General features: G+C 42.3%; 1 protein-coding gene across 1 annotated transcript in view; it reads left to right on the top strand.

Annotated features, from left to right (window-relative positions):
• Window positions 1–15,352, top strand: part of LOC130276601 (polycystic kidney disease protein 1-like 2) — a 264,668-nt gene that overhangs the window by 166,796 nt on the left and 82,520 nt on the right. Inside the window, exons 8-13 of the mRNA XM_056526192.1 lie at window positions 2,191–2,417; window positions 3,730–4,134; window positions 4,332–4,424; window positions 10,728–10,759; window positions 11,030–11,147; window positions 11,974–12,181. Of these exons, the coding sequence (XP_056382167.1) occupies window positions 2,191–2,417; window positions 3,730–4,134; window positions 4,332–4,424; window positions 10,728–10,759; window positions 11,030–11,147; window positions 11,974–12,181 (1,083 nt within the window). The remainder of the gene's footprint in view (window positions 1–2,190; window positions 2,418–3,729; window positions 4,135–4,331; window positions 4,425–10,727; window positions 10,760–11,029; window positions 11,148–11,973; window positions 12,182–15,352) is intronic.

Genomic DNA, 15,352 nt, shown 5'->3' with positions numbered 1-15,352 from the left:
TGTAACTTGTCTTTGCAGAATCAGCCAGACAAACACCTTAGGCTTTGCACTTTTGCAGCACCTTACTTCTATACAAACTTCCTATCCATAGTACTTCACACAAAAAATAATCCCCTCACACAGAAGAAACCCCTAATAGTTCCCCTACATAGTAGTATGCCTTCTAATAAAGCGTTCACACAATCGACCACGTTTTTGACTGCGGTCGGGAAACCGCATACGGCCGAAAACGAAGCCGACCGGAGGCTGCGGTTCACTCCGGTCGGCTCATAGACATACATTAAATACGGTTCCCGAATACGGCTGAGTGCGGGCGCCGCGATTAAGCCCCGCCCCCTCCTCCCAACCGTATACGGAAGCCGTATTTAACAAAACGTGGTGTGAACCCAGCCTAAGAGAGAAGGAGAGCAGCTCCACCCAGGGCCTATATTGGGGAGACTAGCAGGGAGCCCATAGGTACCTCCTATGGCATAACACATAAGGCATAACACATCTTTTAATATACAGTGGTCCCTCAAGTTACAATATTAATTGGTTCCAGGACGACCATTGTATGTTGAAACCATAGTATGTTGAGTCCATAACTCTATGGAAACCTGGTAATTGGTTCTAAAGGCACCAAAATGTCATCCAAAATAGGAAAAAGTTAGGATTAAAGCAAAATAAGTAGATGACTAATACAGATAATGCAAGTCCTTACATATAAAAGTAAGAAAGATCTGCTGGGAGCTGTAAATCACTGTCCGTGTCAGTGTTTCCCAACCAGAGGGCCTGCAGCTGTTGCAAAACTACAACTCCCAGCTTACCCGGACAGCCGAAGGCTGTCCAGGCATGCTGGGAGTTGTAGTTTTTCAACAGCTGGAGGCGCCCTGGTTGGGAAACACTGGTCTATTTAGAGGACAGGAGTTTCTTCAGGGTCCTGTACAGTGCATGCAATTTCCTAAAAATGTAAAATGGAGCCGCCTTTACTTGGTGTCCAAAGGAGCAGCTAACTTTGACATAGGTTAAGAGTAGTACTGAACATGTAATACCTCCCTGTACTGTAGGGGGCGCTACCAGACAGTAATTCAGTGCATGCACTTCAGTACTACAGTGCATGCTCTAATACAGGGGTTTTACCAGTAAATATCCATTCTGATTGGTCGGTTCTTCCAGCCATTGACACGTTTCACAGATCTGGACTGTCTGTAGCATTGTATGTTGAGTCTGGTTTCAAGTTACAATGGTCCAAAAAAGACCATTGTATGTTGAGGCCATTGTAAGTTGAGGAATCACTGTATTCAAATAGGGAAACAACTACAGGGGGCCCTGGGACACTGAGGGACACTACTTGACAGGGCAGGAAAGGTACGGGGCAACACCATACCGTACCGGGCCACTTACACAAACAAGCAAATTTAGTGTTTAAGCAGGCAGGATTGGACAGCTCCAGGGGGTCCACATGTGAAATCGTAACTATTCCTGCTCCCAGCCAGGTAATATGCAGCCTAAAGCCCCTCCCTCTTCTCCTGTTCCTGACTATAGAACTGTATACAGATGTATATACAGCAGCAGTAGGCAGGGGATGTTACTGAGGGAGCAGGGAAGGGGCCCAGGAGAGAGGAGAGGGTCTTCTATCTACACCTCCCTGTAGGAGGGGGATGGTAGCTTCCTTTTCCCCATCTAACCCTTAACAACACTCACTACATGAGCAGAATGAACCTCCATATTGCTGATGAATGCAGGGCTGCCATTAGATCTCAGTCAGATTGCTGCCCCCTGCAGGTAGAAAGTGGTAGCAGTGATGGGCCATTTTTCCCTCATTTGTTGCGGGCCCCTGACAGCAGTGCCTGCAGTACTGCCATGTTTAACCTTGCCGTGGCTCCATGATTAACATATCTATTAATTTTGTGATTTCCATAATTCCACAACTTTTCCTTTTTGGTGTTTCAATTCCAATGTTGAATATTGTGTATTTGCTATATTACAATTTTATCATAGCCAGTAGCATGAATATAATAAATATATTATGAAAGTGAAGATTTACAGGGTTTGCACTTAGCATTGTGACTTTGTAGCCATGACTATCATGGAGAAACCTAATACAATAATAGATTGGATCACCGGCATTTACTGTACATTATAGCCACATTGCAGTAAAAATATTTGCTTAGTACAGATTATGACGGTGGCCACTATTTTATCTTTCAGTGTGTCGAGCAGTATAGTTCACAGCTACACATCTCCTGGAGACTTCACTGTGTTTGTAGAATGTTCAACTAGTGAATGGCACGTGACGGCGCAACAAAACATCATAGTGGAGGAAAGCATCGGCACCCTTACTGTTTCTGGTTGCTTTAGCCACCATGAGTCCCAAGATGAAGCATGTAGCACAATATATGGACAGACGTTGTGGATTCAGGTGGAGATGAACACAGGTGACAGACAAGACCTTTAATAACTTTAGACATATAGGGGAAGCTTTACTTATAATTCTTAGACAGCACAAACTTATCACTATGTATCAGGCTGTTTGATATATCCAAAAAGCAAAAGGTGCAGAAAATTCCAGCTCCCCAAAAATTGGTAAAATCCAAAATGTATTAAATCATATTAAAATGATACTGAAAATGGTGAACAGTAAAAACAAGCAGAAATGCCAACGCGTTTCGAACCACATGGTTCTTAGTCATGGTGCCATGACTAAGAACCATGTGGTTCGAAATGCGTCAGAATTTCTGCTTGTTTTTACTCTGCACCATTTTTGGGTATCATTTTAATATGATATAATACATTTTGGATTTTACCGATTTTTTGGGACCTGGAATTTTTAACAATTTTTTACACCTTTTGCTTTTTGGATTCTGTTCATAACAAGATTTGCGGCTTGGACCTGTATTCCTAAATTACCTGAAGTTCCTTCCTATCATACAATATCTACAGGCGGTGAGCTGGTTCATTTTCTATATTGACTCTGTTTGATATATGTGGTATGTCTTTATACTGCCTTGTCCAATTTTAGACCATCTTTTAGTTGGATTACTTTACTCCAACATCTTACAGTATAATTTGGGCACAATTTTGGTACACCGAGTTGCATGCATGCCTGCCCACTTTTCACTTAGTTTCACCCCTTTTCCAGATGTGACAAAAACATCTCTATTAAGTATCTTAAATTATAATAAGTATGGAAAAATTGATGTAAGCTAGTTTTTTTTTTTAGACAAAAAGTGCCTGATTTCTGAAACTTTTATGATAATAAATCTACCCTATAATATTCATGTGTAAAAGTACAGTTCTCATAAAATTTACATAAGGCCTAATGCACTTGAGCATGTTATGTACATTTGCAGAACTGGACAGAACCATAATACAGCTCTACAGATTTCTGTACCATCATTTGCCTCTAATTTGATATGAATTTATTAATATCTGACAAAAGAATGAAAAAAAACATTGAATTCTTCATTTGTGAAGGGCTGCATGTCATAATACTGATGTTACTTTAGCTTTCCTGGAGAATGTGGTGGATAAATTTGGGTTTTCCAACTCCAACTAGTTTTATAAAGAAAGGAATCCCCAAATAACTCTTGTATACATTGACATAAATTGGCCTTTAAAAGAAAATATTTCACAATTGTGTCTAATGCTATTTACAGTACGTCTTAACTATGTCAATACATATTACCTCTCGCAAATTAGACTTTTTTATGTGTTTTTTGTGACAATGTGTTTGCTTATTTGATACAGGTAGCGAGATGAACATCTCTATTATACATGACAACATGACGTTAACAGAGACCAGGGTAAATCCTCAAGATACTCCTCATAACCTGACCTTGGATGCTGCATCTCAAAAGATTATTGGCCCTGGAGTTCACCAGCTGCAAATTGTTGCATCTAGTCACAAAATGTCAATTCAACTGAACACCAATGTTACCATCCATCTTATTGAGGTGGTATCTGGTTTACAAGCTCATTTATCTGCCAACACTGTGGAAGCAGGGAAAGAATTACAGATAAATGTGACTGTATCTAATGGGATACCTGCTGCTGTAGTGATTGAGATTACAGGATCTAATGATACCATGAAACACTCTGGGAAATGTCTGACCACCCAACCGCACATATACAACATCACCATTGGCACCACAGGTACAGTAGTCTGCTAGTAATAATATTTGTAACATATTCTGATGCCTACTAATAATGGTCAGTTGTTTCATTGTTCTCCAGTTGTCATATCTATGATTGTATAGGACAGTAACATGTTTTCACTTATAGATTCTTGTGAGATTATAATATAATTATATATATTATATAATATAATTCATTACATTTTGTCATCTCAGGTGTTTATATGGTCACAGTTAATGCTGGAAATGCAGTATCGAACATTAGCTTACACATCGGGAACGTTACAGTAACAGAAAACATTAAGACAGGTAATGAAGTCTATGTCATGTAGATAGTGCTCAGGTTAAGGCTTACTAATGTATTTATTTCGTTTATTTATTCAGTACTAGCTGAGTACCCGGCATTGCACGGTTTTTCCTTCCTCATCCTTGTTGGGGAGGAAAATCAACAAAGGAGGAAGCTTTTGACTTCATATCCCATCCCCATATATTGTTGTCATATCCCAACCCCATATCCTGTCCTCATACCCCGTCCTCCTATCCCCTCCTCCTATCTCAACCTCCTATCCCGTCCTCCTATCCCGTACTCATATCCCGACCTCCTATCCCAACCTCCTATCCCATCCTCCTATCCCGACCTCCTATCCCGACCTCCTATCAAGTCCTCCTATCCCATCCTCCTATCCCAACCTCCTATCCCGACCTCCTATCCCGTCCTATCCCGACCTCCTATCCCGTCCTCCTATCCCATCCTCCTATGCCGACCTCCTATCCCGACCTCCTATCCCGACCTCCTATCCCGTCCTCCTATCCCATCCTCCTATGCCGACCTCCTATCCCGAACTCCTATCTCGAACCTCCTATTCCGTCCTCCTATCTCGACCTCCTATCCCGACCTCATATCCTGATCTGTAATATGTGTACCAGGTATTGAAATATCTCCAGCCATACAGAAGTTATGTGAGAACATAAATTTCCCATTGATTTGCATGGGACTGTAAAGAAAAACCCAGACCCTCACAAATGGGGGTAGTAAAGGGTTAAATTAACTATCCTATATTTTAAGTGGACATATAAGTAACGTGTGACCAAGTATTATCAAAATATCTCCAGCTGTTTGGAAGTTATGCAGTAACATATATTTCCCATAGACTTGTATGGGACTTTAAACAAAAACCCTGACCCTCGCAAATGGGGGTGAGTAAGGGTTAAATCACCTATCCTATGTTTGTTGTTGACATATAGGTAACATGTGTGCCAAGTTTCATGTTAATATCATTAGCCATTTGGATGTTTTTGTGGAACATACACACATACATACATACACACATACACACACACACACACATACATCATACATACATACATACACACACACACACACATACATCATACATACATACATACACACACACACACACACACACATACATCATACACACATACATACATACACACACACACACACACATTGGCCCTCATTTACTAAGAGTGTTGTGTAGGTTTCTTTGTGGGTTTAATTCCCTACCCTAATTCCTAATTTTTTTCCACGGTATTTACTAAGGTTTCCCTACATTTTACACTTTCCCTACACTTTGCTTGTTTTACACATGCTCTGATCCGTAGGGTTTTCCTCAGCTCAAATCCACCACATTTTATATGGAAACCTTAGTAAATATGTTGGGTTTTTGTGAAAATGTTGAAAACATGCCCCTTTTCGGAGACCACGTCCACTTTCCCAGGCAGCCAAGCCCCTTTTTCGGGTTTTCTTAGCAAAATGGAGAATTAGTATTTTTTTTTTTCAATTCTGGCACAAATTCTGGCGCAGAAAGAATTTCTGGCGCAATGCGTCAGAATCTGGCGCACAACCCGACAAAACATGTCGGGTTTGCAATAGTAAATGAGGGCCATTGAGTTTTATATATACATAGATTTTTGTCAGCATTGTTATCCAAAACAAACAAAAGAGTGTAAGGGCTTGTTCACACTGAGAAAATGAATGTGGGATCCACAAGGAATTTCAAACAGTTTCTGTGTTAAAGGGGTACTCCGCTGCTCAGAACAAAATGTTCTGAACGCTTAGACCCAGCGCCGGGGGCTCATGACTTCATGCCCTGCTCCCTCAATGCAAGTCTATGGGAGGGGGCGTGACATCACAAGAGGCGGGACCGTGACGTCACAAGCTCCCAGCGCCGGCTCTAAGTGTTTGGAACATTTTGTTCCGAACGCTGAGCAGCGGAGTACCCATTTAAATTCCACACAGATTTGGTCTTGAATCAGACTTCCATTAATTTTAATGGGATTATCATGACTCTATTTATGGAGTCATTTCCATACAGAAATTTCCAACATGTAAGGAAATGGACATGGATATGCACAAGTAAAATCCCATTAAGTCAAATTTGCATAAAATTTTGCACCAAATAAGCCCCAATTCCCAGAGGTATAACTATAAAGGGGGCAGAAGGTGTTGATGCACCCTGGCCCAAGAGCCTAAGGGACCCATTAAATCTCTCTTTCATATATATATGACAGTACTATAAATGAAGAAGCCTTATAGCTGAGGGCCCTGTTACAGATGTTGCACTGTGGCCCAGCATCTCATCAGTTCCTTTGTGTGAACATACCCAAACTGATGCAAAGAAAAATTATAATGGAAAGTTTGTCACCTTATTCTCTCTTTACACCCAGTTCTGATGTAAGCAAAAAATATTGACCATATACTGATCAAAATACTTTGTGTAAATTCCTCCATAGTGAGAGATATGTCTTGCATTGGCATTGATGCAACACTGGTAGAGATTTAAGAAAAAATTTGCCAAAAAATTTACTTAGCATACCCTAAATGTATTATACATTTTTATGTTCAAACAGTATAATATTCCCTGGCATTTTTTTTTTTATGCACGCATTTTTGTTCTTAAAGAGTACCTATCATGAACTAAACTGTCACAAATTCCACCCCCCCCCCCCCATCTGTCCCTGACTCTTCCTGACACTAACCCTGTTTTTTTTTTTTTTTTCTAAACACCTTCTAAATACTTTAGTTTCTCACTGCATGTCTGCTCATTCAGCTCTCTGTCTGTGAGGGAGGAAGGGGGCATGGCCTGGCAGGCGCAAGATCATCTGAAGCCTGCCTGGGCTCACTTCAGCCCTTCTTGCTCTATGATATATATCAGTGTTTTCCAACCATGGTGCCTCCAGCTGTTGCAAAAGTACACCTCCCAGCTGGGGGCACTCTATTTGTTAAACACTGATCTATATATATATATATATATATATATATATATATATATATACTTGAGTATTAGCCATTCCGAATATAAGCCGAGGCCCCTAATTTCACCCCAAAAACCTAGGAAAACTTATTGACTTGAGTATAAGCCTAGGGTGGGAAATACATCATCCCCCCTCCCCTGTCATCATCCATCATCCCCCCACCCCTGTAATCATCCAGACCCCCCTGTCCATATGACCCCCTGTCCATATCACCCCCTGTCCATATGACCCCCTGTCAATATCCCCCCTGTCATCATCCAGACCCCCCTTTCCTTTTCTTCTCACCTCCCCAGTTGTTGCTCTAGTAGCTGTAGAGACCGTCCAGGGAGGGTGAGCTGGGCCGTCCATCTTCACTGCAGGGGCCGTTCGCATTCTGGTGGGAGGATGAGACGGTACGGGCTGTCCATTTTCACCGAGAGGCCTTCTTCGGACTAGTGACCTGGCATTGACGCCGCCACGCAGGGATGTCCGTGCGCAGCAGACGTCTGTGCGCAGGGATGCCCCTAACATCATATGTCTGCCCAGCATGGACATCCTTGCGCGGCAGCATCAATGCAGCATCACTAGTCCGGGGACGGCCCGGAGCGGAGAAGAGTGACAAATAAAATGACAAATTTTATATAATAGGATTTATAAAGTGACAAATTCTGCTAAATTTTTTACCAGAATGTCTAAGGCTGATTGATAAGCCTGGTAAATCTGTAGACAGTTTTGTTGAAGTTTAAACCAGTTTTAAGCTGGAATCATGCACCAACATTTTTTGTGCATATAGACCACACCAGACTATGCTGGTGCCAAATACATTTACCAAGGCCATCCTCTGTTTATCTGATTCATCGAAAGTGTGTAAAACTCATCAGGAGTACAAAGTTATGTCCACTGTTACGCCTAGCGCTCCGGGTCCCCGCTCCTCCCCGGAGCGCTCACGGCGTCTCTCTCCCTGCAGCGCCCCGGTCAGTCCCGCTGTCCAGGAGCGCTGCACTGTCATGGCCGTCGGGGATGCGATTCGCACAGCGGGACGCGCCCGCTCGCGAATCGCATCCCAGGTCACTTACCCGTCCCGGTCCCCTGCTGTCATGCGCTGGCGCGCGCGGCTCCGCTCTCTAGGGCGCGCGCGTGCCAGCTCTCTGAGACTTAAAGGGCCAGTGCACCAATGATTGGTGCCTGGCACAATTAGCTTAATTGGCTTCCACCTGCTCCCAGACTATATCTGCTCACTGCCCCTGCACTCCCTGGCCGGATCTTGTTGCCTTGTGCCAGTGAAAGCGTTTAGTGTGTCCAAAGCCTGTGTTACCTGAACTTCTGCTATCCATCTTGACTACGAACCTTGCCGCCTGCCCCGACCTTCTGCTACGTCTGACCTTGCCTCTGCCTAGTCCTTCTGTCCCACGCCTTCTCAGCAGTCAGCGAGGTTGAGCCGTTGCTAGTGGATACTACCTGGTTGCTACTGCCGCAGCAAGACCATCCCGCTTTGCGGCGGGCTCTGGTGAACACCAGTAGCCTCTTAGAACCGGTCCACTAGCACGGTCCACGCCAATCCCTCGCTGACACAGAGGATCCACTACCTGGAAGCCGAATCGTGACATCCACCAGTTTTTGAAGGAAATAGCACCAAAATTCTGGAACATTTGCAACAATAAATTTGGGCCAAACTGTCTTGAATGACTCTATTGCTCCAAATGCTAACAGCTTAAAGGGGTATTCCAGGCAAAACCTTATATATATATATATATATATATATATATATATATATATATATATATATCTCAACTGGCTCCGGAAAGTTAAACAGATTTGTAAATTACTTCTATTAAAAATCTTAATCCTTCCAATAGTTATTAGCTTCTGAAGTTTTTTGTCTAACTGCTCAATGATGATGTCATGTCCCGGGAGCTGTGCATGATGGGAGAATATCCCCATAGGAACTGCACAGCTCCCGGGACGTGAGTCATCAGAGAGCAGTTAGACAGAAAACAACAACTCAACTTCAGAAGCTAATAACTATTGGAAGGATTAAGATTTTTTAATAGAAGTAATTTACAAATCCGTTTAACTTTCCGAGGCCAGTTGATATATAAAAAAAAGTTTTGGCCTGGAATACCCCTTTAACAGTTTGACCTCATGCTGAGGGCATGTTCACAAAAAAAAGAAACCTGTGTGGTTTTTGCCGTGGAAACTGCAACAACTTCTGTCTGCATGCTTTAAGTGTTTTTTTCCCCAATACATTTTTAGGTGAGCTTAATGGTGTTCTAAAGAAAAAACAATGTGAGAAGGAAACCTTAGGATAGTTCCACACATTTACCGGTATTTATTTTTTTTAAATGCAGTGCGTATTTCTTTTTACAATATCCTGCCATTACAATGAAAAACACATGAGGTTCAGAATGAATTTTTACAAGCCAACCCCCCCCCCCCAAAAAAAAAACAAAAAACTTACAGATATGCATCAGTTAGATTTTTTTTTCCTGATCAGATCCATATACTGCTTTTACCAGCATTTAGAGATATGTTTTAAAGCAAGCCGCATATAGATAAGGAACAATAGACTGGAGGGGACTCTCTAGACATGCTTTGTGACCTGTGCAAAAGTCATTGTACAGGGACAGGTGGAGGTCTGAGCACCGACCATGACCTATAGTGAATGACATGATCCTGTCTTATCTATACACTGCTGTCACTTTTCACTATAAAACACTATAAAGAGGACACCTATTACTAGGCACACAATGGCCAGAATGCAAATGGAAAGATTTCATCATATAATAATATGGATAGTAAAATGGAAAATTAGCCTAAACCTTACAAAAAAATCTTACAAAATATGTTTAACATAACAAAAACTTGATTTAGACAATGGCCCTCATTTACTTAGAAAATCGGGTTGTAAGTCTATCTTGCTTTCTTACCCGACTGCTTTTTTCCCCTGGTATTTATTATTATGTCACATCCTGTTTGTCGCACGTGGGTTTTGTAGGTTTTGGTTTCCAACTCCTCTGAGCTGTCGGGAAAAAATCCACAACAATTCAACAAAGTCGGGTTGGAAACCTTTATAAATACGCGGGAAAGCTCAGAAATGTCGGGTTACGCCCCTTTTTCGGGTTTGGGAGAATCCACATTGGGTCCGTCGGGAAAAAATGTCGCATAGTGTCGCAGACTGGCGCACGATGTCTGCGACATGGCGCAGACAAAGATGCGACAAAAAAAACCGACAAAAGAGGTCGGGTTTAGAATAGTAAATGAGGGCCAATAGGTTATTTCTGTATTGTGTTTGAATGAGGCCTTATAAAGTTGTTTTTTTTCGTGTCTCATTTTCTTTTTAAATAACAAACAAAGAAAACCATGGAAGACTAGATAAAGAAGGAAAAGTGAGTATTTACCATATTTATTTTAGAGTTGTAGTTGTAGAGATGTAGAATTGATGGGAATAAGTTTGCTGTATAATACTTTTCCTTGTGGCATCTGCAGAAAAACAGTTTCTCCAGCCAAACCCTTCTGATAAAATTCAGGTCTCTGGAAAGTTGGACTGGTATGGGTTAGCTTATTGCCTCATTTTAAAGGGGTTGTCTGTGGTGAGAAAACTCTTTAAATAATTGTCATGGCATTGTGATGTCTGACATAATTTTGATATCTTGCAGAATGTCATTAAGGAGAAAAGTCGGATGCATATTACACCTCGCAGACATGTCAGTCCCTTCTCCAACATTACTCTGCAGTGGCCTGGCAACAGTATTGCTAATATCACATGGACATGTGGTGAGTGATTTTTCACAGATTTAAAAGGAAACTCTCAGCTCCGTATTATGCTTGAGCTGCAGACTTGGGCAGACAGCTGATAAAACAAATGATACATGTCTCTCAGCTGATGACTGAGTGAGAAGTTATAAAATCATGCTTTCCTTCTAAGCTCAAATTTCATTGAGGCAATGCTGAGCTGCACCATGCATGACTCCTTCCTCCCCACCCTCTCTGTCCTAAATGATTAATATACAAGGCTTAATCCTGAAAGTCAAGCAGAGAGGGGTGGAGGAGAGAAGAGACATGCATGCCACAGCTCAGGACAACTCCTATGGCACTTGAGCATGGAAGAAAAACATGAGTTTATAACTTTACAAACAGCCATCAGCTAAGAGAAATGTATCATTGTTTTATCTCCCTATCAGCTCCTCATCTGTCCATGTCTGCAGCTTTAAAGGGGTACTCCGGCGCTAAGACATCTTATAGGGGATAAGATGCCTGATCGCGGGGGTCCTGCCGCTGGGGACCCCTTGATCTTTCACACAGCACCCCGTTACCATCAGCCACCAGAGCGTGTTCGCTCTTGGTCTGATGACTGTCGATCACAAGGCCAGAGTATTGTGACATCACAGCTCCGCCCCCGTGTGACATCACGCTCCACCCCGTCAATGCAAGCCTATGGGAGGGGGCAAGCCTATGGATAGAGGATAAGATGTCTTAGCACCGGAGTACCTCTTTAAGCCTGATATAGAGCTGACAGATTTTCTGTAAACGTATTGCAGGTAACCTATAAGCTAGTATGGCTACATAATTGTAAACTAACTAGTATTTTTTCTAAATGTAGGTGCTTGCTGGTCTGGGTGGTTTGAGTGTGTGAAACAAAATCTTATTAACATCACCTCATATAGGACTGTGATTCCTGCTTCCTGTCTCCCCCCACCCAACGCTGCATTCACAATCCGAGCTATGGTGACTAATAGTGATGAGGACACTGTGGAGGATGAGCAGTGTTTCTATGTAACCGCTAAGAGTCAACTCCAACCCAAAATCAGGTATGAGTAATTACACTGGATAAGGGATCTCCTTTCTATTACCTGTACTAATAACCAAATCAGTTTTTTTAACAAGAGGACATATTTCTCCTATATCAGTCTGATGTGTGAAATGCAAATGGTCTCACAGATGGCCATAAGCCCTTAGAAGGACTTGGACTTTGTAATGATAATAATAGTCATATTAATAGTAAAAAAGACTAACCTAAAAACACGTAAAAATCTGTAAAAAGGTCCCCCTCCTCCAGCTATAATAGTGTTACATTTATAGTGCTGGCCTCATTGTATGCATTAAAACTATTTTATATGGCTTTATTCATTTGGGTTTAGCGTTTTGTGGGCCTTTTTATATTGTGACTAATTTTCATCTGCCTAACATCTTGTATTGGCCACGCATTACTGCCTTTATATATCAGGCACTTGGGTTCTTGTATCTGCCTGAAACCAATGGGCTCATAGCCACTAATGGCACATTCATACATTTATATAGTGAGTCTTGTCACTTTATGTGTACATATATAAATTACATTAACTCTGCGTATAATTATCTGTATTTATTTGAATAATATCAAATTTTATATATATATATATATATATATATATATATATATATATATATATATTAGTATTTGAAGAGAGCAGCACTCCTCAAACAGGTGCCTCCGGCTGTTGATTCTGGTCAGGGATCCATGAATGAACACTTGAAGGAAAGGCAGTGGCACTCCAATATAGTGAAAATAATGTGGTCTTTATTCCCTCCTAGTGAAGCTACGTTTCAGAAACCTCACGTTGCCATTATCAAGCAAAAGAATGATACACAGAGGTGAGTATTTATGGTCACGCATGACCAGCCCATTCATTAGCATAATTGGTGTATACAAAACAGAATATAATGAAGCATATGATCGTAAACACAGTAAGGGATAATCATCCATATAATAATGCAGTTAAGATAATCACTGGCATTACATTCGTGTCACAATATACATATTACAGTGAAAAGTGCATAGATTATGATTACAGTATAAGTGCAGAGTAAAAACACAAACAGAAGTGGGTGGGGAGACGTTTTCACTCGTTTTCACCTGGCAGACGGCTCGGCTCGCTGAAACCATGCGAATGCTTAATGCTACTTGTTACTTCCGGTTAGCGGCCGCCAAACTGGATGTGTATATTGTCATACGAATGTAATGACAGTGATTATCTTAACTGCACTATTATGTGGATGATTATCCCTTACTGTGTTCACGATCATATGTTTTATTACAGTCTGTTTTGTACACACCAATTATGCTAATGAATGGTCTGGTCCTGCGTGACCATAAATACTCATCTCTGTGTATCATTCTTTTGCTTGATAATGGCAACGTGAGGTTTCCGAAATGTAGCTTCACTAGGAGTGAATAAAGACCACTTTATTTTCACTATATTGGAGTGCCACTGCCTTTCCTTCAAGTAAGTACAGTGGTCCCTCAACATATGATATTAATTGGTTCCAGGAGAACCATCATATGTTGAAACCATCATATGTCGAGTACATATCTCTATGGGAAACTGCTAATTGGTTCTGGGATGACCATTGTATGTGGAGTGTATGGGGAGTGTTTAACAAACCAGGGTGCCTCCAGCTGTTGCACAACTACAACTCCCAGCATGCATGTACAGCCATTGACTGTCTGGGCATGCTGGGAGTTATAGTTTTGCAACAGCTGGAGGCACACTGATAGGGAAACATTGATGTATGGGGTGTATAGTGTGTATATGTATTGTATGTGATGTGTGACATCACATACAGTACTGTACAGTTCTTTAAATACCTTCAGGGGGGACAGAATGTCCTCCATTACGATCCTGCCGACTACAGCTCTATAGGAAAGGAAGGGGAGGGCAGCCAGCAGCTCATTGGATGCCTGCAGCAAGATGGCTCATTGGATGCCTGCAGGCTATTGGCTATGGCTGCACTGGGGGGGGGGGGGGGCTTACACGGAGCTCACAGTTGAAGCCTGCGTGTGTTAGCAGGACAGCATGTGAGTAACAGGAGGAAGAACGGGGCCCACGGGGCACATTAAACAACTATCTGTCAGTTGCTGAAGTTGTCAGCGCTGTCAGATAGCTGTTTGTATGATGGCCCCGACACACAGCAGCATCATATGTCGATGCTGCCTTCAACATACGATGGGCTCTGAGAGGCCATCATATGTTGAAATGATCATATGTCGGGGCCATCATAAGTTGGGGGGTCACTGTATATATATATTGTGACAATCCGTCTTGGGGATTAGCTCTGGGATCGTCCTGGACCACGCCACAGGATGCGTTTCTTCTCAATAAACCAGCAAACAAACGCTTATAATGCAAATCTGGCACCTTGCCAGTTTTATTAGACAGGTTGCAAGGAAAGAAATAAACAAAAAAGCAGGAACAAAACTAAATCCTAAACCATCTGGTCACTGACTAAACAGATCAGCTTGTCCTGACTAACAACTGCTGAGCTTCCCTCAGCCGGTTAAACATATGTCCCCTGCAACCTTCTACTCACAATTCATGTCACTCTTTGAGCCACTCATAGCTCAGGCTGTGCACTCCTCAGCAGGCTCTGTCTCTCCCCTACAGCCCACATGCTGTCTCCTAGGAAGAGCCCACATTAGACTCAGTCTCCATCTCATATACACCTCCCTTCCCTCCTGCCTCATTACTTAAGAAGCAGGTGAGAGCTTCTGCAGGGTGAGCCAAGGAAATACACCCTTTCCTTGCCACACTGCCACATATCCCCCCTTTGCTCAGACCACCGGGAAGGAGCACATGTATTTGAAAGGCAGAAACCATCTGCCTTTCCTTTCTCTTGGACAACTTTTGTCCCACAGTCTCTGAAGTCCTTGACTTTTTTCTTCCGGACTTTTACCAGCCACCAATTGCAAGTCTCTCGGTCACACCTGTCCAGTACCAGGTTCTTCACCCTGATGTGGGCAGGGTTCTTGAAATTAAGGAGTGAGAGGACCGATGCTTCTAAACTTTGTCTTCTTCTGGCTTGCCGGACCTCTGCCTCTGCTTCAGAGAATCTTTCGGCCTCAGTGGCTTCACCAACCACTGTCTTGTTCTCTGTACCGTCAGAGGACCTCTGACACGGGTCCATCTCAGTTTCAACTTTAGAGGACTTCCCACCTGGTTTCA

The sequence above is a fragment of the Hyla sarda genome, chromosome 6 (genome assembly GCF_029499605.1).
Source record: "Hyla sarda isolate aHylSar1 chromosome 6, aHylSar1.hap1, whole genome shotgun sequence".
NCBI lineage: Eukaryota > Metazoa > Chordata > Amphibia > Anura > Hylidae > Hyla > Hyla sarda.
The sequence above is the reverse complement of the archived record's forward strand: the minus strand, read 5'-3'. Positions and strand labels throughout refer to the sequence as shown.